At 46.1% G+C, this 26001-nt stretch overlaps 1 protein-coding gene across 3 annotated transcripts in view; it reads right to left on the bottom strand.

Annotated features, from left to right (window-relative positions):
• Positions 1-6236: 6236 nt before the first annotated feature.
• The window catches only part of PLAAT3 (phospholipase A and acyltransferase 3), a 31530-nt gene continuing 11765 nt past the window's right edge, over positions 6237-26001 (bottom strand). For all 3 annotated transcript variants that reach the window (XM_006745628.3, XM_031041743.2, XM_031041742.2), the window contains exons 3-5: positions 18758-18860; positions 13377-13645; positions 6237-6511 (exon numbers count right to left, since the gene is read on the bottom strand). In XM_006745628.3, the coding sequence (XP_006745691.1) occupies positions 6410-6511; positions 13377-13645; positions 18758-18860 (474 nt within the window). In that variant the 3' untranslated portion in view covers positions 6237-6409. The remainder of the gene's footprint in view (positions 6512-13376; positions 13646-18757; positions 18861-26001) is intronic.

Below are 26001 nucleotides of genomic sequence, written 5' to 3'. Positions count from 1 at the left end.
ATATCGGGTTTGAATATATGCTTTCTGTTCTCTTTGTAAACAGATAGATATCCCTATAGGAAATAGATAACATGTGACAACAAGCCTTACTCAAACTCTTTGAGACTATGTGTATTTTGGGATTTGAAATTTTTTGGATTTTAGATGGACAATATCAAAAGTGCACGTAAGCATGAGGTCGAGGACAGGAATGGGCGTTGAGGTAACACCTCCTGATGAAACATGCTACTGTTTCTGCAGGTAAAGGCATGACTGATTCATGAAATGGGATAAATAAAGCTTATAAAAAGCCTCACATCCGTTCAAGGCAGGTTTTCCTTCAAAGGAGTTTGCCACCTAACTTGGGTTTTTAGAGCTTTTTGGATTTCAGAATTACAGAGAGAGAGATCATGGGTTTTGTAGTTTTGTATGTGTGTTTTGTTTTGTTTATATATAGTATTTTATATGTATTAGGTACTTTCCTTTTCTTAAGCATCCTTTTATTGGTTTTAACAATGTAGTATATATATATGCAGTTTAAAAGTCAGTAGTATTGGGGCCGCTGGGTGGCTCAGTCGTTAAGCATCTGCCTTCAGCTCAGGTCATGATCCCAGGGTCCTGGGATCGAGCCCCACGTTGGGCTCCCTGCTCGGCGGGAAGCCTGCTTCTGCCTCTCCCACTCCCCCTGCTTATGTTCCCTTTCTCACTGTGTCTTTCTGTCAGATAAATAAAATCTTTAAAAAAATAAATAAATAAAAATAAAAGTCAGTAGTATGGCAATGTTCATAATAAAAAAGAACATGCTTTCGACCTTCTACTTCCTTTCTCCAGAGGCAATCACTTGTCCTTTGGGCTGTGTCTTCTGCTATTTGCTTCTAAATTTTTCAAAGACATGCTTATGCAACTCCTTCCGGATTTTTACAATTGAAATGGTAATAACTTCTTGTATAAAATTAGGGTTTAGCATCTTTACCACTCTCCCACCCTCACCCACAGCTTCCTTCCCCTCATCTTTCCAACAGTTAGATTACAATTTTTGGCTAAAAAAAGTATTTGTAGTTGCCTTATTATATGGGTATATTTATACATTCTTCCTCACTGAGGTTTCTTGTGAATTATGATTGCATTTCTCGCAATGAATTACCTGTATCATCTTCTTTGTTAGTTTCATGTTCTGTGTGCTCATCACTAATGTATCCACAAGGAAGGGGCTCCCAACACCTCTCAGCAAGGTCTTCATACTTCAGGCTCTGTTTTATTTCTCCCTAGGGAAGCATCACTCTTGGGCACTGCACTCTCCTCGTCTCCTCTGGACTGCCTCTTCTAAGCCTGGTGCACAACTGTTCTCCTGGCAATTTCTTTTTGTCCCCCTTTTTCCCCTTGATGTAAACTTTCAAGACCTGCTCTTCTAGCAATTTTCAAATATACAATATCATACTTTAACTATAATCATCATGCTGTACATTACATCCCCGTGACTTACTTATTTTATAGCTAAAAATTTGTACTTTTTAACCCCCTTCACCCATTTAGCCTGCTCCACACTATCTCTGGCAACCAACTGTTTGTTCTCTGTATCCATCACCTTGGTTTTTTTGTTTGTTTGTTTATTTGGGGTTTGGTTTGGTTTTAGATTCCACATATAAGTGAGGTCATACAGTATTTGTCTTTCTCTGACTTATTTCACTTAGCATAATACCCTCAAGGTCTACCCACGTTGTTGGAAATAGCAAGATTTAAGAATTAAAAAAAAAAAAAGGAAATAGCAAGATTTCTTTCTTTTTATGGCTGACTAATATTCCATTGAATATATATACCACATCTTCTTTATCCATTCATCCATTGCTGAACGCTTAGGTTGCTTTCATACCTTGGCTATTGTAAATAATGCTGCAATGAACACAGGGGTGCATATATCTTTCTGAGTTAGTGTTTTTGTTTTCTTTGGATAAATGCCCAAAAGTGGAATTGCTGGAGATGGTAGTTCTATTTTTAATTTTTTGATGAATCTTCATATTGTTTTCTGTAGTAGCCACACCAATGTGCATTCCCACCAGCAGTGTGCAAGGATTTCCTTTTCTCCACATCCTCACCACTTGCTATTTCTTTTCTTTTTGATACCAGCAATTCTAACAGGTGGGGGGTGGTATGTCATTGTGGCTTTGATTTGCATGTCCCTGATGATTCGTGATGTCAAGGGTTTTTTCACATTGGCCATCTGTATGTCTTCTATCTTCTTTTTTTTTTAAAAAAGATTTTATTTATTTATTTGAGAGAGAGAATGAGAGAGAGAGAGAGAGCATGAGAGGGGGGAGGGTCAGAGGGAGAAGCAGACTCCCTGCCGAGCAGGGAGCCCGATGTGGGACTCGATCCAGGGACTCCAGGATCATGACCTGAACCGAAGGCAGTCGCTTAACCAACTGAGCCACCCAGGCACCCTGTCTTCTATCTTCTTAAATCGAGTGATTAACTTGTTAACTGATACTTTTCTCTTTCCTAGTGTAAGGATTTGTGCTATAAATTTTTTCTAAGCATCCCTTTAGTTGCAAGGCCCAAAGATCGATTCTAATATTTTTGTTACCATTCAGTTCTGAATATTATCTAATTTCCATTATGTTTTCATCTTTGTCTCATAATTTATCTAACGATGTGCTCTAAAACTGCTCAAAGTAGAGGGGTTTTCTAGCTATCGCTTTGTTATTGATTTCTAACTTAATTGCATTATGATTAGAGAAGATAATCTCTATGTTATCAGTCCCTTGAAATTTGCTGAGACTTGCTTTAAGGCCCTGGATATGGCCAGTTTTTATAAATGTTCCTTTGTGCGTGGTCAAAAAGTATCTGTAGGCTACAATTGTACTATGTCCTATATAAGACACAGTACATACATTGTGCCATATATATGAAATCAGCTTGTTGCTAAGTTTTTGAAATATTCTATATCTTTACTGATTTTTGTGTCTCCTTGATTTATCGGTTCCTGATGGAGGTGTATTTAGATTTCCCACTATAATGGAGAAATTTACCAATTTCTCCTTGCAATAGGCCAACATTCACAGTATCTATTTTGAGATTTGTATTAGATGCAAACAAATAGAGAATTATTATATCTCTGCTGAGTTGAGACTTTCACGGAACCTCTTGGAGTGTTTTCCTACACCAACAACCAATCCTGTGATTCTCCAGACACCAAGTGGCTGTTCAACAATTCATTTCAATTTTAACACTGACACCTGGGAGTTAGCACAGACCCCACAGTAAGGGCTCAGTCCCACAAGACTGCACCCCCCACTCCCACTTTCAGATGTCATTCACAAGTCCCAGGCCACCCATACTTCTGACCATGGGTTAAAAATCGGGAGTTCCCATGACCCCTATTAGGTTCAATGACTTGCTAGAACAGCTGACAGAACTTAGGAAGGCACTTTGCTTATGTTTAGCAGTTTATTATAATGGGTATAACCCAGGAACAACCAAATGGGAGAGATGCATAGGGCAAGATATGGGGGCAGAGGGATGCAAGGCGCCTTCATGCCCTCCTCAGGCACACCACTCTCCCCACACCTCATGTGTTTACCAACCCAGCAGCTCAAGTCTCTTTGTTCAAGAGTTCTTATGGGGCTTCATCTTCAACCTCACTCCCTCTCCCAGAGATCAGTGGGGCTTGAGAGGGATGCTTAAAGTTCCAATCCTCTAATCACTTGGTCTTTCCAGTGACCGGCCCGGTTGTTAGGCTCTCTAGCACCCCCACCTTAGGTCAGCTCATTAGCACACACTCAGGTGTGATCAAAGGGGACTCATTATGAGTAAAACGAGATACTCAGGAAATTCCAAGGGAGCTCAGGCTAGGAACCAAGGAAAAGACCAAATATATTTCTTATTATGCCATACTTTTTAATGACCTTTGTGGCTAGTAATAATTTTTGCCTTAAAGCCTATATTTTTGATATCAATACAGTTATACCAGCTTTTAGTTAGTATGTGTTCTTAGTATTTGCCTAGCATATCTTTTTTAGTTTTTAAAAATTATTATATAATTCGTTGAAATAGATGCAAAAGTCTTATTTTATTTAAATTTCCAAGTTCAAGGGGCGCCTGGGTGGCTCAGATGGTTAAGCGTCTGCCTTCGGCTCAGGTCATGATCTCAGGGTCCTGGGATCGAGTCCCGCATCGGGCTCCCTGCTCCGCGGGAAGCCTGCTTCTCCCTCTGCCTCTCTCTCTCTGTCTCTAATGAATAAATAAATAAAATCTTTAAAAAAAAAAAAAATTTCCAAGTTCAAATTTCAGATATGTTTTAAAAGTTTACTATGTAAACTTCTTAACATATAGAAAGTACTAGAAAGACTGGTACAATGACCACCTACATACCCACCGCCTAGATTAAAAACTCTACTGTTTTGTCATATTTGCTTCATCTGCATCTATTTTTTAAATGAGGTCAGGTGTTTACATAAGCCTAATACCAAATCACTTTATAAAATTAATAATTCTTTAATATTTTTTAATACCCAGTCCACACTCGAATTTTCCCAATTGCCTCAAACTGCTTTCACAGTTGTTTTTCACATTTAGTTGTTTGTCCCCAACATGCAATCTAGACAACCTTCACACACCCTGTATTTCTCCTTCATAGCATGACTTTTCTTTAAGACATCAGACTGTTGTCATGTAAAATGTTCATCCTTTGAATTTTAACTTTTATAAAGGTTTTTTTTATTTTTCATTTTTAAGTAATCTCTCCACCCAACGTGGGGCTTGAACTCACAACCGCAAGATCAAGAGTCACATGCTCTGCTGACTGAGCCAGCCAGGCGCCCCTGGATTTTAATCTTTTTATCCTTCTATTTTAAGTGTATCTGCTATAAACTGCATTCTTTAAATCAGTTTTATAACCCAGTGAAGTGTTTATCTCTCACTTGGCAAGTTTAGTCCATTTATATATATGGTGATTACCAACCAATATATTTGGAATTCATTCTTCTGTCTTATTTGGTTATTTCTACATATCCCACATTTTTGTATGTAATTTTTATTTTTCAACTGAACTGGGTATCTTTGTTTTGTTTTCTTGTTTATTTTCCTCATTCCTTTTTGCTTTATAATTAGCTTGGAGGTTTCCACTCCACGTGTCCCTATCCTATCCCCTCCTGCCACGTGAAACAGGGGCCTTCACGAGACCCACCCTTTGAGTTTGGCCTGTGTCCCCTGCTCTTGGGAGCTTGAGAACTGGTAGGAGATGTTATATCTACAGAGCTGAGACAAAAAGGAAGAAAACTGCACTGGGAGAAAACTATTCTTCTATCAATCTTGGGACGCGGATGGGCGTGCGTTTACCCTGGGCCAGATCGGGGCTAAGCAGGAGGAAGGTGGCACGAAGCCATGTGTAAGTCCTGTCTGGGCTTCCAACAGGTCTCCAGACAACCAGGGCTGACAGAGGAAACATTTGCAACCCAAGGGAGAGCCTTGCCCTGTGGAGGGAAGGCCAGCTGGCCCCAGCAGAGTATTTCTGAGGAAGCCATGAAAGCCTCCTCAGAGAAATGGCCACTTTGAACATCTGCCACGTCCAGCAAGCCATAGCAGCAGAACTCAAGGGACCACCCACGAAAGGTCTTGCCTCATCCCCAACCACCCCCCGACCCCAGTCATGGGGGCAGCCACATGCGGGAGGGTCTGAGGTAACCCAGGCAGAGCTGTCTGGCCATGGGGAGCAGGGAGCTGAGGGGACACAGGAAGAGGGCCCACAGGAAGGGTGCGGGGTCTGAGACTTGGGGGTCTGCAAGCTAGCCCACATGCAGAGGAAGCATGTGGGCTGGGGGTGGAGAGACGAGGCTGAGGAAAGGCGTGGAGAGCAGAGGGAGATAAGAAAGGATTTCACGAGATTGGCAAGAGCCTATACTGACTTTCCTCGTGGCAGACGTTTGCTTTGGTTTGGTGTAGACTCCGCCGAACAACCACAGACTGCAGCTGCAGAGTCCGAGAAGCCGTGTCGGCTCTAGTCCCAGGCCGACGGTCCGAGTTGTCTGATGGGTCCTGCTCTTGCCCATCGGCCAGGCCCGTGTGTCTCCCTTGCTGCCCCCCCGTCTCCCCACAACCAGAAAGACCCGTGACTTGAAATAGCTGGAGCCGGACTGGCTCCTGCAAGACAAAGAACACAGCCACAGACACAAAGGGAGAGAAAAGGGCCGAAGCCCAGGGCGCCACCGTGCGTGGCCAGGCCCAGAGCCCAGCTGCGCCCCAACACACTTCACACCAGCCAGTTCTTGCTTCATCTCCTCCAGTAAAGTGCTCCCTTGTTGGGCTTTATTTTATTCTGTAAAAACAAGCCTTATTGTAAAACAGAGTGAAATCCACAGACCAAACCTCAAAACCTCTGGGGCAACCAGATCCCCTAAATGGATAAAGTCACTGCTGACGGGACAGGCCCTTCAACTCATTGCTTCTGCCGCTTGTTTCTTGAGAACATGACTCCAATGAGGCCCATGGCTGCCAAGCCGGCTCCTGCGATGCCAGCCGCCACAATGGCGTCCCGGACCTGCGGGAGAACAGGGGAGGTCACAGTCCGTTGGGAATCCGAGGACGGGCTGTACACTCAACAAGAACATTCAGCTCAAGGAGACTCATGTGCCCCTTGGCCCACTTGACAAACTCAGGAGTCAACAAATACTGGCCGGGAAATGGGGAGAAGAGGACTGGATGGGGAAAGAGCCACTGGATGGAGCCAGTAGGCCAGGGTTGTACATGGGCCCCAGGGCAACTCGATCCACTCTGCAGGTATTTAAAGCACCTAAATCCCCAGAGGGCGATTGTGGAAAGGACAAGAAGATGAAGGCAGGAGGGCTGAGATCCTGGCGGCCATCAGGGAGCCCTTGCAGCCAGTGTGAGGTGGCGCAGGAACGGCTCTCGAATGCTGACCATGTCACACCTGTGCCCCCCAGGAGAGCAAGGACCTCACGTGTGTCACTTGTCTTGTTCCTCGCTGCATCCCCCACACCTGGTTCTGCCAGGCACAGGGGTGCTCTTTACGAGTCCTTAAAGAAATGACCCAACTTGGAGTAGTGGTGATGCTCTACTTTAAATTATTAGTATTTCTGACTTGTATGGCTCATACTAGAAAAAAGAAATGTTGCAAAAATAAGAGTAGATTTCAGGGTAAAAAGTGAACCCATGTCAAATTTCACTCTCCCCTGAAACTTAGCCAAGAGTAAAGTAAGGCATTTGTTTTAGGCGTAATTTCACAAGGACCCACAGAACTCTAAATTCTAAGGCAGCAGTGGGAAAAGTTGAGGATCAATCCGAATTATACAACAGGACCCTTGGGAAAGGTCAGTTATTGTCAACACCAAATAGCTCTGGAAACAAGACAGAGAAAGAGCTTCAGCTAGGTCCCTGGAAACCCCTTCCCCCACCCACCCACAACAGAAGTCCAAAAGTTTATTCACTACAGAGGGTGAAACAGAAGACTTGGGGGCCTGGGATTTGAAAAACACGTGTGAGGATGCAGATATCATGCCAACAACGAGGGACTGAGAGACCATAAACAGGCTAACTGTGAGACTCTTGGCCCTCCTACCCGCTTCTACTCCCAGAACACTACCTACCACACAAGAGTCAGGAAAACTTTCCTGGGGAATCTGACCAGCCCAAGTGGAAACAAAAGATACTTGGGGCACCTGGCTGGCTCAGTCGGAGGAGTGTGTGATTCTTGATCTCGGGGTCATGAGTTCAAACCCCTCATTGGGTATAGATATTACTTAAATAAATAAATAAAACTAAAAAAAAAAAAAAGAAAGAAAAAGAAAAGATACCAACACTAAGGATTCCCAAACAAACTATCCACCTATATCAACCAGAAGTGAAACTCAAAGTCAACAAGCCACTTGTCCCTTCCCAGTTCACTCAAAGCTTCCATTCAGCAGCAAACCCCCCACCCTTAATCATGAGCATATGACCAAGATACCAGACATCTGAGGAAGACCTCTAAAACAGAAGACAGAGGGGCGCCTGGGTGGCTCAGTCGTTAAGCGTCTGCCTTCAGCTCAGGTCATGATCCCAGGGTCCTGGGATCAAGCCACGCATCGGGCTCCCTGCTCTGCAGGAAGCCTACTTCTCCCTCCTCTACTCCCACTGCTTGTGTTCCCTCTCTCACTGTGTCTCTCTCTGTCAAATAAATAAATAAAATCTTTAAAAATAAATAAATAAAACAGAAGACAGAGAGCAAAACAAACAAAAAAACAATGAGAAGAAACAAAAATCGTATCTAGAAAACATCTTTTTAAAAATTATCAGCAGAGAATAAAAGAACATATTACATCCAATAAATAAGAACATGGTGCTATAGGGTGCCTGGGTGGCTCAGTCAGTTAAGCATCTGCCTTCAGGGTCATGGGATCGAGCCCCGAGCCCCGCGTTGGGCTCCCTGCTCATCGGAGAGCCTGCTTCTCCCTCTCCCTCTGCCGCCCCCACCCCCCTCTTCTGCTGTCTCTCTCTCAAATAAATAAATAAAATATTAAAAAAAAAAAAAAAAGAACATGGGGGGTTGCCTGGGTGGCTCAGTCATTAAGCATCTGCCTTCGGCTCAGGTCATGATCCCAGGGTCCTGGGATCGAGCCCCACATCAGGCTCCCTGCTCAGCGGGGAGCCTGCTTCTCCCTCTCCCACTCCCCCTGCTGGTGTTCCCTCTCTCGCTGTGTCTCTCTCTGTCAAATAAATAAAATCTTTAAAAAAAAATTAAAATTAAAATTAAAAAAAAGGGGCGCCTGGGTGGCTCAGTTGGTTAGGCGACTGCCTTCGGCTCAGGTCATGATCCTGGAGTCCCTGGATCAAGTCCCACATCGGGCTCCCTGCTCGGTGGGGAGTCTGCTTCTCCCTCTGACCCTAACCCCTCTCATGTGCTCTCTCTCATTCTCTCTCTCTCAAATAAATAAATAAAATCATTAAAAAAAACATGGTACTATACAAAATAATAGAATATTGAGAGAATACAAACAATTCTTAGAAAATACAATGGAAATGACAGACTCAATAAAAAGTTTGAAAGATAAAGTTGAGGAAATCTCTCAGAAAAAAAAAAATAGCAAAAAGATAAAGACACAGAAAACAGAAGCCAAAGGTTAAAAAATAGGGAATAATCCAGGCAGTCTGACATCTGAGTAATAGTAATTCCAGAAAGAGATAATACAGGAAACTCAGAGGAGAATCAAGAGTGAAATAATCCATGAAAATTAACAGGACTAAAGGACATATGTTTTCAGATTGAAATGGTGCCATGAGGCCCCTCTTAATGGATAAACGTAGACCCGCAACAAGGCACATTACTGTGAAATTCTAGAAAACTGGGTAAAGAAAAGATACTGCAACTGCTAGAGCAGGGGAGAAAAACAGAAGCAGAGGAAAGGCCAGGAATTGGGATAACTTCAGATTTCTCCAAAGCAATGCTGGAAGCAAGAAGACAATGGAACATTGCCTCCAAAAGTCTAAAGTAAAGCAATTTCTAACCTGGAGTTCTCTACCCAAACTATCAAATCAAGTGGAAGGGTAAAATAAAAAATAAGTCAGAAATACAGGTTTTAAAAATGTATCTTCTATACAACCTTTTTTTCTTTTTTTTTTTTTAAAGATTTTATTTATTTATTTGACAGAGAGAGAGAGAGAGAGAGAGAGAAAGAGCACAAGCAGGGGGAGTGGGAGAGGGAGAAGCAGGCTCCCCATGGAGCAGGGAGCCCAACACAGGGCTCAATTCCAGGACCCTGAGATCATGACCTGAGCTGAAGTCAGATGCTCAACCACCTGAGCCACCCAGGTGTCCACATACATCCTTTTTCAAGAAGCTGCTGAAGGAGGTTCCACCAGAACAAGGGAGTGAACCTAAAAAGAAGATGTGAGCTACAGAAGAGGGGCACTCCAGGGCAAGAGAGGATAGAAGGGAATATCTTGAGCCTGATGGGGAGGGGAGACTCCGGGGCAACAACTTAGTACCAACTGTAGACAGTAACTGGTAAGTAGACATATGGGCCCCCTGAAGATGTCCATGTCCTAATTCCAGGAACCTCTAAGTATATTGTGCTACATGGTTAAGGGAGAACTAAGGTTGTAGATGGAATTAGATTGCTAATCAAGTTACCTTAAAAAGGGGGAGATAATCCTGGATTATCTAGGTGGGCCCAGTGTCATCACAAATTTCCTTAAAAGATGGAAGAGGGAGGGGTGCCTGGGTAGCTCAGCTGTTTAAGCGTCTGCCTTCAGCTCAGGTCATGATCTCAGGGTCCTGGGATGGAGCCCCGCATCGAGCTCCCTGCTCATAGAGGAGTCTGCTTCTCCCTCTGCCTCTTCCCTATCTCTCTCTCTCTCTCTCAAATAAATAAAATCTTTAAAAAATGTATAATATAAAATTATAGTGAGAGAATGGGGGAGGGGAGGGAATAATGGTTTAAACAGTTTAACCTTCACTTAGCATAAGAAGTCGTCAAAAGAGTATAGCTAAATTTTTTGAATAAAATGATTGTAGTGGGGTGCCTGGGTGGCTCAGTTGGATAAGCATCTGACTTCAGCTCAGGTCATGATCTCGGGGTCCTGGGATTGAGCCCCAGATTGGCCTCCCGGCTCAGCGGGGAGTCTGCTTCTCCCTCTCCCTCTGCCCCTCCCCTGCTTGTGCTTGCATGCGCTCTCTCTCTCTCTTAAATAAATAAATAAAATGTTTTTTTAAAAAAAGATGGTAGTAAACACATATTGTTTAGAAATTCAGAAATAGGTAAATGCCAAGCTAAAAGAGAGAAGAGTGGCTGCCTGGTCAGACGGGGAGGAGTAGAGAGGGGTATTTGTTACAGGTCTTTGAGTACTGGTTATCTTTTCAACTTGTGTGCATGAATTACTTCGAAAATTTAAAAATTAAATTTTAAAAACTTTTCCAGAAAAAAACAACAAAGGACAAAGAAGCATGCCTAGTCAGCCCAGAAACCTGACATAAAACCTTTTTGCACCCGCTAACTTCAAATGCCAACAGCATGTCTACAAAACTTGAAAGGCAAGAAGATGATGAGGAAACCATCCCACAGGGGAGGCAAAGACTATGGGAGTTCTAGGAAGACAAGCAGGTGACGTCCTAGTAAACAGCCACAGGAAAACGTCACTGACGTATCACACATAATGGTGTGTAACACAGATCTAACAGAAGCAGGTGTTTGCTGATGTGATAGTTTGGCTTTGTGATGGGGCCACTGAGTGTGTGCACACACACACAGCTCAGGCTCATCCTTCACTTTGTTCCAAACATTCCCTTACCTTTGACCTCTGATCTCCAATCTGATTTATCTCAAGTGCCTAAAAGTGCACTCAGCAGAGCTATGGGTGGTTCAGACCAGGGCTCTGCCTGCCTCTAATAAGCTTTCAAGAATTAGATCTGGCATAGCTAGCGCTTCTTTGACCTCAGCGTTCAAGTACATTTGATGTACACAGCACTCTCCTTGGACGATTCGAGAACCTGACAGTCCACCTCTGAACGGAAACATGGTGGCCATAGACTTGAGCTCCAAAGGCATCAAGAGCTTCGGATTCAGTGCCAATAAAAAGCCTCCATGAGTGAGTGTTGAGGATGTGCTCTGAAGCTTAGAAAACATCCAACACAGAAGTCTGTTGCCCTAATTTGCAGTCTGGCTACAAGGCCAGCATATCTGGTGGCCCTGTCCCCTGCCTCTTTCCCCGTCTCCGAGCCACAATGTCCTTACGGCCACCATTCCAACCCTTCATGTTTTATCAGGTCCACCAGCAACACTGAAGGGAACAGAACTCAGTGGAAACAGTTCAGATCAGCAAGAAACAGCGAGAAAGTTCGGCCTCTTCCTATTTCCAGCACTATCTAGTCGCAACTCTGGGGGCACCAGCCCCTGTGACAATACACAGGGAGAGTCGGCCCTCATAGCCACCGTCCCCAGTGAAGGCACGATGCCCCAAATCAGCAAAACTGTACTTTTTCCCACATGAGGGCACGAAAGAGTGTAACGAAGAGGGATCAAGAAATCTCCCCTACGAACCAAGCCAGGCGTTAAGCAGAATCAAGAACAAGCAAAGAAAAAGATTTTTAATCATCGTTTTATGCCAAGAAGTCCAGTGAAGACCATGGACCCCAAATCCCGGGAATAAAAAGGATGAAAATACGAACTTTGTACCCAAAACTAACACCCTTACCTGACACGGTCAGCATTGCCTTTGCTCTCCTAAGCGCAGAGCTTGTGGCTGCCAAAACCCCTAATGACCATTAGAGAGAAGAATTTGGATGTTTCCAATGGTTAAAAATAGAAACATCTTGGCGCTGCCCATAAATGTGCCCTACATGGCTGTGTGTGGTGTCAGGAGACATGCCAGTGACACAGCACACGGTACCCAGAACTGAGATTCCTAGCAGCCAGAAGCTGTATGACAAGGTTTGGATGAAGCTACAGACCTGAGGTTTGACTGCGAGAGTCAGTCTCTAACCTTCCTGTTAGAGGTCATCAGGCGTGGCTTTGTGGCGGCAATAGTTCTGGGGGCAACCGGCACGAAAGCTCTTGTCCCCAGCGTTTTCCCTGCTAAACGATCTGTCAGGGTGGGAGGAACAGTCTGCAGATAATGGAGGAGGAACAATGTGGCCCCAGTTCTTTACAGAACCTCATAGAGTGAGAACACATGAGGCAGCAGCTTCATACAAAACGTACTTTGTCAAGGAAATCAACAATTGCCTCACTGTGAGCATGCTCGGTACAGAGGCAAAGAGTATAATCAAATACAAGACAGAGGGCCCTGGTTAGTCCTGAGAGTGCACATTTTAGGGGGGGGGGGACACGACGCGCCCCAGAGTCAGCACTACGTTCAGACGTCACTGCGGCTGATTTCCTGGTGGCCGGGCTGCTGGATGAGCCCAGCCTCGTTGCTGAATTACAGGAGCTCTGATCACAGAAAGGGCCCCTGGTGTGCAGCACAGGTCTTAAAGCAGAAGATCACGAAAGGGAAAAACTGTCCCTCATTAGAAATGCTAAGAAAGCTGCCTTTTTTTTTTTTTAACGTGGACAAACAGAAAATCTATGAGACCACAGAAAATGAGCTGTCTATGCTACACAGCGTTAAAGCCTCAGAGTTGTTTCCGGGAAAAGGAAACTTCTCGTGTGCTTTCTTCACCTTGAGCAATGTTTAAGTTGGTAAAAGACAAACGGTTATTCAAAACACAGGATTCTTCCCTGGCGGTGACTCAGATCGCGGGCCATGGCGCACAGTCGTGCTGGTCCCCGGCGCCGACCTGCCCGTCTCCACACCCTCGTCCCCACCCTGAGTGTGACATCCGTTTGTCTTCCAGGAGCCTGATGCCCAGCCACCGCTAGCAGACGGAACGGTCTGGTTCCTGGGGACGGGGACGCAGGCTGAGGACGCACCTGGTCACTGCGGGCAACTCCATAGCGCAGCTCGTTCACAAAGTGCTCACAGTTCTCACAGGGCAACGAATAGGGCAACTCCTGCCCCACGAGTCCCTCCGCCCGTTGGATGATTTTGCTGGGAGGCAGCGGTGAGTACTTGTCATCGTGTTTGTTATTGACCTGGTACTTGTCTCTCCCCACCACATCATACAGCAGTTCCTTCTTCACTATGGCCTTCTCAGTCAGGGTGGACATGATGCTGGCCACACCAGCTCCCGCGACTTCGCCTAAAGAGTCACAAAGAGGAAACAGAGGGATTGGTCCTGGGGAGGCCCATCGGGGTCCATCCACAGGCCCCGGGCAACCACCCACAAGAGCATGAGCAGAAGGGAAGGGAAAAGGGAGCAGGGTCAGACACATGCTGTGTGGCTTTGGAGAAGGTGCTTGTGGTCTCTGGGCCCTGGCTTCCTTATCTGAAAGGAGGACTGGTGAGGTTTCTAGAGAAGCTGGCCTTCTACACCTGTGGCTCCCCAGTGGCCCTCTTGGTTATGCAAATATGGGCCCTGAGCACACCCTTCTCCCTGGGGGAACAGATTATGAACCTTCTGTGGTTCCATCAAGGCTACACTCCCTTGACAAATACAAAGCAGATTACTGCAGAAACGGTGGACGGATGGGTAGTTTCTACCCTTCTTGGAGCAAAGGGACCAAAACCCCACAGCAACTCCTCGAGATGCATTGCCAGGGAGACCCAGCAGGTACATCGGCACAGCCCTGGCTGAGATGAGGGGCTGGAAGGAGCAACAAAGCTCCAGAAATTAAACTGCTTGTGGGATATTACTCAGCCATAAAATAAGATCTTGCCTTGCAACAACATGGACGGACCTACGGGGTGTGATGCTGAGCAAAATAAGTCAGACAGAGAAAGACAAATACCATACGATTTCACTGGTATGCGGAATCTCAAAAACAGAACAAATGACTAAAGAAATAAACAAAGAGCAGAAACAGGCCTGTAAGACAGAGAATGAATGGGTGATCGCCAGAGGGGAAGGAGAGGGGAGATGGGCAAAATGGGTGAAGGGGAGTGGGCGGAACAGACTCCCAGTTACAGCATCAATAAGTCACGATGATAAAGGGCCCAGCACAGGGAATAGAGTCAACGGTGTTGTTCTAGGCCTTGTACGGGAAGAGATGGTGGTTACACTTGAGGTGAGCACAGCGTGCCATATAGACCTGTCCAGTCACTACCGTGTACACCTGAAACTAATGGAACATCGTGTGTCAACTGCCCTTCAAGTAAAAAATAGAAAACTCAAAGAAAGGGAGTCAATACAAGGACCAGGATGGTGGGCAGGGGAGGCTGACGTCAGCACAAGACTGGGCAGCTCCCCAAGGCAGCCAACCTACACAGTTGGGGATGATGGCCGAAAAAGTGGGTGTGCACCAAAGAGGTGGGCCCCAGAGAGACCCACGATCCCTCAAAGAGCCTCGGTGGCCCTGCTGGGATGGGATCTCCAAGGCCCTTCCCCGCAGGGGAGGCATCCTGTTAGGCGGGGCAGGGACAGTCTTCCACATGACACCATGTGACAGCAACAAGCAATGGCAGGAGGGGTTGATCAGATTCCAGGTCTTTCCAAAGAGGACTAACTCCCTTTGCCCTGAGTAGATAGATTCCTGAGATTTTTAGAAGACCAGGGGAGTTCAGACTTGCTACCAATGGGGCAGGAGATGTTTGAGGGAGCCAATGGAGTAAAGAAAAGAGAGGGTACCATGCGGAGCTCTGAGTTTGTGGAGAGGGTCAGCGTGGGAATGGGACCAGGTGAGTTTCAGCGCCCAGGCAGGGAGGGTGGCAGGGCTGAGACGGGGGTGAGGTAAGCAGGGTGCCTACAGCACAAAACTTAAGGAGGCTCCAACTCTCAGGGCCAGGCATGTACAGAGTCAACCGGTAAGAGTGAGGCTTCCTTAGGCTTTGCGCTGTGGGTGCCACTCTGGTGGGTGGTACAATAGGGCTGACGATCAGAAACTCTGGGTTTGGATTCTGGCTGCATCACTGAGTGGTCCTGACACACCACTTAACCTTGCTGAGCCAACACTGGGCAAGTCCCCAAATACATACCAAAATTGATACACAAACATGTATCAATAGTCATTTAAAGCTCCTTTTTAAAAATTCTTTCCATTTTTAAAGTTAGTCCATTAAAGAAAATATTAGTTCAACAATCAGAGAAAGGGCATGTAGGTAGGGTACACATTTCATAAGTGAGTTTTGGGAAATGTCAGACTAGGCAGTGTAGCATCATGGGAAAAGGCACAGAGTCAAGAGACAGCCAGAGTTCGAGTCCCACCTCCACCACTTACCTGCCCTGTGACTTTGGCCAAGGTGCTTAAACTTCCGTGAATCCCCAATTCCTTGTAGAGCAGGGACAATAACAGCCCTACCTGTCCCTACAGCACCGTGACAGGGGGAGGGGCTGCCAGGATTACAGAATCTGGCCACGTAAGGTGGCTTCTCCGGTACCTGGCACAGGGTGAGTGCCCAGCAAGTGTCATCTCTCATCGTCGGAGTTGTTCCCCAAGCTTCTTTCCAACTCTAATCTCTACCATTTTCTGAGTAGCATGAGGTCAGTCCTGACCTATCTGGCAAGGTTCCCACGAAGCTCTAGTGAGAAGATGCATGTGGAAGCATCTTTTCCCTTTAAGGAGCATCCCCTGCCCAATGACTGTGGCACACCTGTCCCCAGGACCCCTGCCATGCCCTCCCCTGCCTCCTGTCCACCAGGTACATCCTCAGTGCAGTCAGTCAACGCTGCGGCCCGGCTGTGTGGGGCCTTGTCCAAGGTGCTGGAGGCAGCAGCATGCCCTACAGGGCACCTGCCCTCAGGTAGCTCACATTCCAGTGAGAGGACCCACCCTGACAATGAACAAATAGACAAAATCGAGTACTTCTGGGTAGTGAAAGTGCTACGGATTAGATTAAGTGAAATATTACAGAAGGGGGTGACTTGGGGAGGCCCAGCATGAGAAGGGCCACCCCAGGGAATGGGCATTGAGAGGAGTCTGGAATGATGGAAAGGAGGCAGCCGTGCTGAGATCCAGGGAAGACCATCGCATGCAGAAGGAAGGGCAAGACAAGGGCCTTGGGAAGGAAGAGCATGGCATGCTCCAGAGGCTGTAGAAGGCCAATGTGGCTGACGTCGAGAGACCCAGGAGGACAGGAGAGAAAGATCCGGGTCAGAGAGGCAGGCAGACACCAGACCACACCAGGCCCCACGGGCCACTGTACAGACTTGGAAGCTCATTCTATGTGTGATAGAAAAGCCAATCAAGAATTTTAAGGGACGGGGCACCTGAGTGGCTCAGTCGTTAGGCGTCTGCCTTCGGCTCGGGTCATGATCCTGGGATCAAGCCCCGCATCGGGCTCCCTACTCAGAGGGAAGCCTGCTTCTCCCTCTCCCACTTCCCCTGCTTGTGTTCCCTCTCTCGCTGTGTCTCTCTCTGTCCAATAAATAAATAAAATCTTAAAAAAAAGAAAAGAAAAAAATGTGGAAGTACTTTCAGTAGCCTTGATAAGCGCTCCTTTGGGAGGGGGCTGAAAAAGAGAGCCTGGTGGAGGGAACCGAAGACAGAATGTCAAGAGGAAGTGCTGAGAGCCATGGTGGACAATCGAAGATTCGCTCTACAGGGAATTAGCTAGAGAAGACGTGAGGTCAAGGGGGTGTCCGTTCATTTTATCAACAGGAGGTATTACAGTGTTTTCTATGCCAGTCAGAATAATCTAGCAGAGGGCGCCTGGGTGGCTCAGTTGGTTAAGCGACTGCCTTCGGCTCAGGTCATGATCCTGGAATCCTGGGATCAAGTCCCACATCAGGCTCCCTGCTCAGCAGGGAGTCTGCTTCTCCCTCTGACCCTCTTACCTCTCGTGCTATCTCTCATTCTCTCTCACTCAAATAAATAAATAAAAAATTAAAAAAAAAAGAATAATCTAGCAGAGAGGGGGACCATGATAATACAGGAGATGAGGAATTTGAGGAGCAAAGTGCTCACGAAATTAAGAGTGGGGGTCTAGGACCCACACACAGAGGCTGGCTTTTTAAACAAGGACGGGGCATGTTTTGCATCTTAACTGAAGAAAAGGCAGACTAGGTGGGTGCAGATGTTGGTGGTTTGGTTCATCAGGGCTGGGGAAGGTGCCATATACTCTGGCTCCTTCTGATTCCTCTGTAAGTACACGGTGAGGCCATTAGTTAGAGGTGAAGGGGTGGGCAAAGGACGTGTCCAAGAATGTCCACAGCTACTGTATTCTCAGCAGCCATACATGGGAACCAATCCAACGTCCATCAGTAGAAGCATGGATAACAAGCTGAGGCATTTTCATAGAACAGAAAACACAGAGAATGAAAAAGAATTCCTCCTACTGCTCGCAAACCGATGGCTCTCACGGGCAAGGGAAGAAGCCAGACACAAAAAAAGCCCAGACTATGCGGCTCTTCCCACACAAAGGTCTAGAATGGGCAAAACTAATTTACAGCAAGAGAAGCTAGAAGAGTAGTTGTCTCTAGGGAAGAGGAGAGGAGGCTGAAGAGGCCTGAGGGGGCCTCATAGGGTGGTGGAAATGTTCTAGATCTTGATGTGGGTCACTGTCACAAGGAGACTTTTTTTTTAATTCCCTGTTTATACACTTTACTACAGGTGTGCACTTTACCTTATTTATCTTATACCTCAGTTTAAGTAACAAGTTTCAGAAAAGGGATGGGGGGGGCGCCTGGGTGGCTCAGTTGGGTAAGCGACTGCCTTCGGCTCAGGTCATGATCCTGGAGTCCCGGGATCGAGTCCCGCATCGGGCTCCCTGCTTGGCGGGGAGCCTGCTTCTCCCTCTGACCCTCCCCCCTCTCATGTGCTCTCTGTCTCTTTCATTCTCTCTGTCTCAAATAAATAAATAAAATCTAAAAAAAAAAAAAAAAAAAAAAAAAAAAGAAAAGGGATGGGGGAAGTCTCACAACGATTCTCCTAGTGAACCATTCTTAGCCTCAGTTTTACAGATGATGGAAACCAAGACTAGAGAGTAGAAACTAGATTCGTCACCAAGCCTGCTGCCCAAAAGCCCATGCTCTCTTAGGGAGTTTTACACTGAAGAGGTGAATGTGTTTTATAAACACCCACAGTATTTAAAACCATAAAAACAGAGCCATCCCCTTGGAAGCCCACTTCAACCCCTGTAGGGAACCCCTAGGGTTCCAAGGAGTAGAGTTTGAAAACCATTGCCCCACACCAACCTGCCTGAGGAACCAACCACCGGTCAGGGATCAATGAGAGAGCTGGGCTCCCCTGTTACCCACAGCTGCCCCATCTCCCTCTCCTCCCAGCCCCAGCACAGCAGAGGCCCTCGGCGCCCTTACTTGGGGGAGCCAGGTGGACCACGTATCCATCGCCAACGTAGATGGCCCAGTGTCTGTAGAAAGGGCGGAAAATCTCAATCAGGTCTCCAACTTTGGGCTCTGGCTGCAAAACCAAGAACAAGGCTGTTAGAGGTGGTACAAGTGAGACCTTGGAACCAGGTGGCAGAGGCTGAGGTCCCTTGCCAGAGGCTGTCAAATTGGGAGGGTGTCTCCCAGACATTCCCCAACCTGGCCTAGGGCCTGACCAAGAATTGGCATGTCTCTGGCCATAATGTCCTCCTGGCTGATCATCCTGATGATGAGTGGCTCTGTGTGTGTGTGTGTGTGTGTGTGTGAGTATGTGAATAAAGGAAAATTCTTTCTCCTGTAAACTGTACTCACACCTACACTTCTGACACCAGATATGTGGTTTTTCCACACCAAGCAATCCAGTCCTCAGTGGAAATGGACTGGATATCCTGCAGTTTATCTCAATTCTGACACTAACTGCCCGGAGCTAACGCAGACCCCAGGGGTGAAGGGCTCAATCCCACCAGACTGCCCCCCCCCAAATTCATCCCCAGCGGCCAGCCACACGTCCAGATTGTCCCCTGAGCTTCTGACTCCGCTAGCTATAAAATAGGGGTTTCCATAACCCCCTCCTCAGGTTCTACAATTTGCTAGAATGGCTCACAGAACTCAGGAAAACAGTTTACTTCCTAGATTACCAGCTATAAAGAATTCAACTCAGGAACAGCCAGATGGCAGACAGGCGGGGGAGGGGCAGAGCAGCCACGCCCTCTCCAGAGGCCAGTGTCCCAGCACCTCCGTGTGTTCAGCCCAGAAGCTCCCCAACCCCTTTCAGTTTTTACCGAGGTTCCCTCCCACAGGCAGGACGTATTAAATCATTGGTCCTAATGAGTAACACCCTCCAGCCTCTCTCCCCGCCCAGGAGGTTGGAGGCGGGGCTGAAATTTCCAGCCCTCTAATCGGGTGGGTTCCTCATCACCGCCTTAGCATAAACTCAGGTGGGGATGAAAGGGGCTTATGATGAATAACAAAAGACTCATCTCTCCTATCACTCAGGACATTACAAGGGTTGTAGAAGCCCAGTGCAGGGAATTGGGAACAAAGACCAAAACTGTGTTTCTTATTGCCTCACAAGGAGTGTGCGTAGGGGTGCGTGTCTATGTGTGTGCGGGGGAAGTGGGGGGAGCGGCTCGGAGCCCTGCCCTACTGGGGAACGGGGAGAGTGGAGCAGAGCGGGAGACAACTTCGAGAGGTTCAAGATCACTTCCATTCAGCATTGTTGAGGCGCCGACACCAGATACTGTGCTAAGTGCTGGGGACGGGGGCATTCGATTTGGACCAGAATCAGGGGTGACAAGCTTCTCTGGTCCAAGCCAGTCTTAAATCTCTTTAATGAGCGAGGAAACTAGCCTTTTAGAGCACCTAGAGAAGGATCCCCTCTGTTCTTTGGCTGAGTCTTCAGCGAGTGAAGACTCTAGGGAGGGGGCTCTGACATGTGCCTCTCATGGGTAGACCTGTAGGGATTTGCCCACATCCCACCGCCAAGCCCCCGTGGACCTGACTGAGAGATTCCATCAAAGAGGTGATGGGAAGGACTCACCACTGCGTGGCCTCCCTTGGGATAAAAACAAAGGACATTAGGAAGAGCCAATCACAAACTCCAGGAGGCCTATGAAGCAAGGTCAATGGTAGTTCATTTCTATTTATACAAACACTAAAACTGCAAATACCTATTACATATGGCAGGAAAAAAATCTTTTCACAAAAATGTTATGGATAAATCATGTTCTCTTATGCAGTGATTGTAATTAGTCTGCCAAAAAGAAGGCACCCAGACCTTACTGAGAACCTATTTCAGAACAATGGACAATGGTTGCAATTTATGAATCCCACTTGTTTTCCAGAATAAAAGAAAAATATATATATTGTTTGGTAAGAATTAGGAGGCCTTGAGAAATCCCCCAAAAGGGAATTTAACTGGGGGGGGGCGTTCTCCACGAATAAGCAAGGACATAAAGACGAGGCAGGCATGCAACCCTCGGGAAGGCTACCGATTAAACAGGAGACAGTGTGAATGTCAGTAATACGATGTCAAGTAATGAGCAGTCAGTGGGTACACGGACCCAAGGAGCTCACTGTGTTCCAGACCAATACCAAGGAAAGGTGGCGTACACATAGAAAGATGCCTGAGGGGCGCCTGATCGAGCCCCACATCCGGCTCCTGCTCCGCGGGAAGCCTGCTTCTCCCTCTCCCACTCCCCCTGCTTCTGTTCCCTCTCTCGCTGTGTCTCTCTCTGTCATATAAATAAAATCTTAAAAAAAAAAAAAGTTTAAAAAAATTAAATTAAAAAAAAAGAAAGATGCCTGAAAAAATGGCAAAAATATCTACAAAGAAATTCAAACCTTATCACCATAAACATCACAAGATAACGAAGCAGCGAATGCACGCTACTGAGTAGAAGTCATACCCAAAAAGTAACGCAATTGTTGTAACCCATTTATGTCCCATCCCAGAAAAGGCATCACTGTAGGACAGAAAGTGATCAGTGATTGCCAGGGGCTGGGAGTGCAGAGAGGGGCTGACAACAAAGGGGCAGGAGGGAACTGGGGGGCAACTAAACTTTCCCTACTGTTCTGTGTCTGACGGTGGTGATAGTTATGCAATTGTATGTGTTGATGAAAACTCATAGGAACAAACATTAACGGGGTGCCTGGCTGGCTCAGTCGATGGATTGAGCAACTCTTGATTTCAGGGTCGTGAGTTCAAGCCCCATGCTGGGTGTAGAGACTGCTAAAACAAATATAAACTTTTTAAAAAATTAAATTATGTTTTAAAAAAGAACACTAAAAGGAATTTTAGACCTCAGTTTTTTTAAACACAACATTTTTTTAATGTATTTAAATTTTTTTTAATTTTAGGGCGCCTGGGTGGTTCAGTCAGTTAAGCGTCTGCCTTAAAGTCGGGTCATGATCTCAGGGTCTTGGGATCTAACCTGCCGCTGCCGTGAGACTCCCTGCTCGGCGAGGAGCCTGCTTCTCTCTCTCCCTCTGCCTCTCCCCCCACTGCTCATGCGCTCTCTCTCTCTCTCTCACTCTCTCTCTCGCTCTCAAATAAATAAAATCTTTAAAGATATTTGAGAGCGAGAGAGAGAGAACACAAGCAGGGGGAGAGGGAAAAGCTGGCTCCCCACTGAGCAGGGAGCCTGATGTGGGACTCGATCCCAGTACCCTGGGATCATGACCTGAGCCCAAGGCAGACGCTTAACGACTGAGCCACCCAGGCGCCCCTAAAAATTTTTTTATTTTAATGGCTATCTATAGTTTGAAAGGAAAAGGTTTTTTTTAACTTTTTTTTTTTTTGATGTAGTGATCCAGGATTTACTGTTTGCGTATAACACCCGGTGCTCCATGCAGTACGTGCCCTCTTTAGTACCCATCACCAGGCTAACCCTTCCCCCCACCCCCTCCCCTCTAGAACCCTCAGTTTGTTTCTTTTTTTTTTTTTTTAAAGATTTTATTTATTTATTTGACAGAGAGAGACACAGCAAGAGAGGGAACACAAGCAGGGGGAGTGGGAGAGGGAGAAGCAGGCTTCCCGCTGAGCAGGGAGCCCGATGCGGGGCTCAATCCCAGGACCCCGGGATCATGACCTGAGCTGAAGGCAGACGCTCAACGACTGAGCCACCCAGGCGCCCCTCAGTTGGTTTCTCAGAGTCCACAGTCTCTCATGGTTTGTCTCCCCCTCCGATTCCCCCCCTTCATCTTTCCCTTCCTACTATCTTCTTTTTTTTTTTTCTTAACATATAATGTATTATTTGTTTCAGGGGTAAAGGTCTGTGATTCATCACTCTTGCACAATTCACAGTGCTCACCATAGCACATACCCTCCCCAATGTCTATCACCCAGCCACCCCATCCCTCCCACCCCCCACCACTCCAGCAACCCTGAGTTTGTTTCCTGAGATTAAGAATTCCTCATATCGGGGCGCCTGGGTGGCTCAACCATTAAGTGTCTGCCTTCGGCTCAGGTCATGATCCCAGGGTCCTGGGATCGAGCCCCGCATAGGGCTCCCTGCTCAGTGGGGAGTCTGCTTCTCCCTCTCCCACTCCCCCTCCTTGTGTTCCCTCTCTCTCTCTATCAAATAAATAAAATCTTAAAAAAAAAAAAAAGAATTCCTCATATCAGTGAGATCATATGATACATGTCTTTCTCTGATTGTCTTATTTCACTTAGCATAATACCCTCTAGTTCCAGAAAGGAAAAAAGTTTTGATTTTTAAAATACACAATCAAATTGCCTGCCCCTTGTAAGGGCAAAGGTACCTATTTCCAAATATGCACAAGTTCAAAACATACCACCACTCAAGGACACTTTTTTTTTTTAAAGATTTTATTTATTTATTTGAGAGAGAGAATGAGATAGAGAGCATGAGAGGGGGGAGGGTCAGAGAGAGAGGCAGACTCCCCGCTGAGCAGGGAGCCCGACATGGGACTCGATCCCGGGACTCCAGGATCATGACCTGAGCCGAAGGCAGTCGCTCAACCAACTGAGCCACCCAGGCGCCTCAAGGACACTTTCTTAAAATGAAATGAAAGGGGGCGCCTGGGTGGCTCAGATGGTTAAGCATCTGCCTTCAGCTCAGGTCATGATCTCCAGGTCCTGGGATCCAGCCAACGTTTGGCTTCCAGCTCAGCAGGGAGTCTGCCTCTGCCCCTCCCGCTGCTTCTCCCCCACTGCTCCTGCTCTCTGTCTCTCTCTCTCTCTCAAATGAATAAATAAAATCTTAAAAAAAAAAAATGAAGTGAAAGGTGGTAGACTCATCTGGGGAGCCCCGCCCACGAGTTTCTAACTAGTGCAAGGACTCGATTTTCACATGGCAACAGCGATAATCTTTTAGAGACGGAGCTAAGTTGAAAAATGAGAATGAGCTCTGCAATGCAACACCATTTATATCAATTAAAGATACACACACGCAAACCAATGATACACATCTTATAAGAACCATACCTGAAAACATCATTTTAAAAAACCAACAAGAACAAGAACAGAAGCATATGGACTAAAGAACACACATTAAACACATCACGGTGCTGGGCCCTGGGAAGACAGAGGAAGGCATGATGATACAAAGGGACCAAAACAAAACAAAACAAAACCAAAAACCCGCAAGAGAGGGGGTCTTGTAGGGACCAGTGAGGACAGGGTGTCATGAACTGAGAATATGAATGACGTCACCCTCTATCATAAAATCCAACTAGAGAAACAATAACTTAATGATACACATGAGCCAACTCAGCTGAATCAAAGTGAAGAACTCAAGGAACCAGGTTATAAAATTAGAAGTATGAGAACTGCAGCCCAGGAGCCAAATTGGTGCCTCTGCTTATTTTTGTATGCAAGCTAAGAATGTTTTTACATTTTGAAAATGGTTGGGGGAAGTCAAAAGAGGAAGGATGATCTGTGACACATGAAATTTTTTTTTATTCTTATGTTAATCCCCATACATTACATCATTAGTTCTAGATGAAGTGTTCCATGATTCATTGTTCGTGCACAACACCCAGTGCTCCATGCAGAACGTGCCCTCCTCAATACCCACCACCAGGCCAACCCATCCTCCCACCCCCCTCCCCTGTGACACATGAAATTTTATGAAATTCAAACTTCAGCGTCCACAAAGCTTTATTGGCACACGGCCACACCCCATTCATTTACATCTTGTCCTGGGCTGCTTTCTCTCTACAGCAGGTGAGTTGAGGAGTTGTAATGGAGACCGTGTGACCTGCAAATCCTAAAATCTTCCACTGTCTGGCCTTTTACAGAAAAAGCTTGCCAGGTCCTGCTATAAAAGGATGGACTGTGATGCCTCCGTTACTCAGCTTGATCCACAGTCCCGGGGATTCATTGCCAGGTGGTTCTTCCTCTAGGAAGAAGGGGGCCAGCAGGAGGCTCCAGGAAGAGAATTCCCTCTCCAGGGCAGGGCTCAGGGGCTCCCCAGCCCGCACAGTAACCAGGCCTCAACTACGCAACTTGGAACGCAGGCACTAACAATGGCAAAGCTGAGACTCTGTGCCCATGGGATTTCAGAACAAAAGGCCTTTATCCTTTCCACAAAAGCAGGGTTACAAAGAACTGCATAACAACCATTTTCCTTAGCAAGCAAACTGAGGAACAATTTCTGGCCTCCAAAATTATCGGAAAAACAACCTAAATAACCATTTATAAGAACCGATTAAATAAATTATCCTGCATCCATATGTACATACATTCATAGAGCCGTTAGAGAAAACAAAGTGGATTTATGTGAGCAGACGCGGAACTGGTGGGAAAAAGCACGTTGAAAAACATTATTATCCCATTTTTGCTTAAAATACATTTAAAAAATTAAAATAAAATAAAATACATTTTTTCTACATTTATAAGCAAAATGTACTATGCACTATGCATGATCTGAGGAAAATACACCAAATTGTTGTATATTATATACAGTGGGGGTTTGGGATTCAGACTCTTACATTTTATCTTATTTCTTTTTTTTACTAATATGAGTTACTTCTATAATAAAAATTTTTAAAGCTTTTTAGATGGAGAAAAAAAGTCCCTTGTGTTGATGAGCTTGAAGTTGTTTATCTTGTTTATTTTTTAAAAATACTTTTAAGGATTTATTTATTTATTTTAAAGTGAGAGTGAGAGAGAGCATGGGGGTGGGGGAGAGGGGTAGAGGGAGAGAGAGAGAGAGAGAATCTCAAGCAGACTCCTCGCTGAGCGCAGAGCCTGACACGGGGCTCAATCTCAGGATCCTGAGATCATGACCTGAGCCGAAACCAAGGGCAAGTTGCTTTACCGACTAAGCCACCCAGGCGCCCCGAGCTTGAAGTTTTTTAATTGGAAAAGGTGTATATTATCTGTCACCAAAACCTCTTGAAACCATCTCCCACCTGGAACCTGTAAATATGACCATGTTAATGATGCTTAAAAATCAGTAACATTTATATATACATATAAAAAACCATAAATAAATTTTATTTTCTTTTTTTTTATTATGTTCTGTCACCATACAGTACATCATTAGTTTTTGATGTACTGTTCCATGATTCATTGTTTGTGTGTAACACCCAGTGCTCCATGCAGTACGTGCCCCCCTTAGTACCCATCACCGGGCTAACCCATCACCCACCCCCCTCCCCTCTGAAACCCTCAGTTTGTTTCTCAGAGTCCATCATCTCTCATGGTT

Source organism: Leptonychotes weddellii, chromosome 11, assembly GCF_054177405.1.
Source record: "Leptonychotes weddellii isolate Sample4059 chromosome 11, ASM5417740v2, whole genome shotgun sequence".
In the NCBI taxonomy this organism is placed as follows: Eukaryota; Metazoa; Chordata; class Mammalia; order Carnivora; family Phocidae; genus Leptonychotes; species Leptonychotes weddellii.
This window is presented reverse-complemented; position numbering and strand designations above follow the sequence as displayed.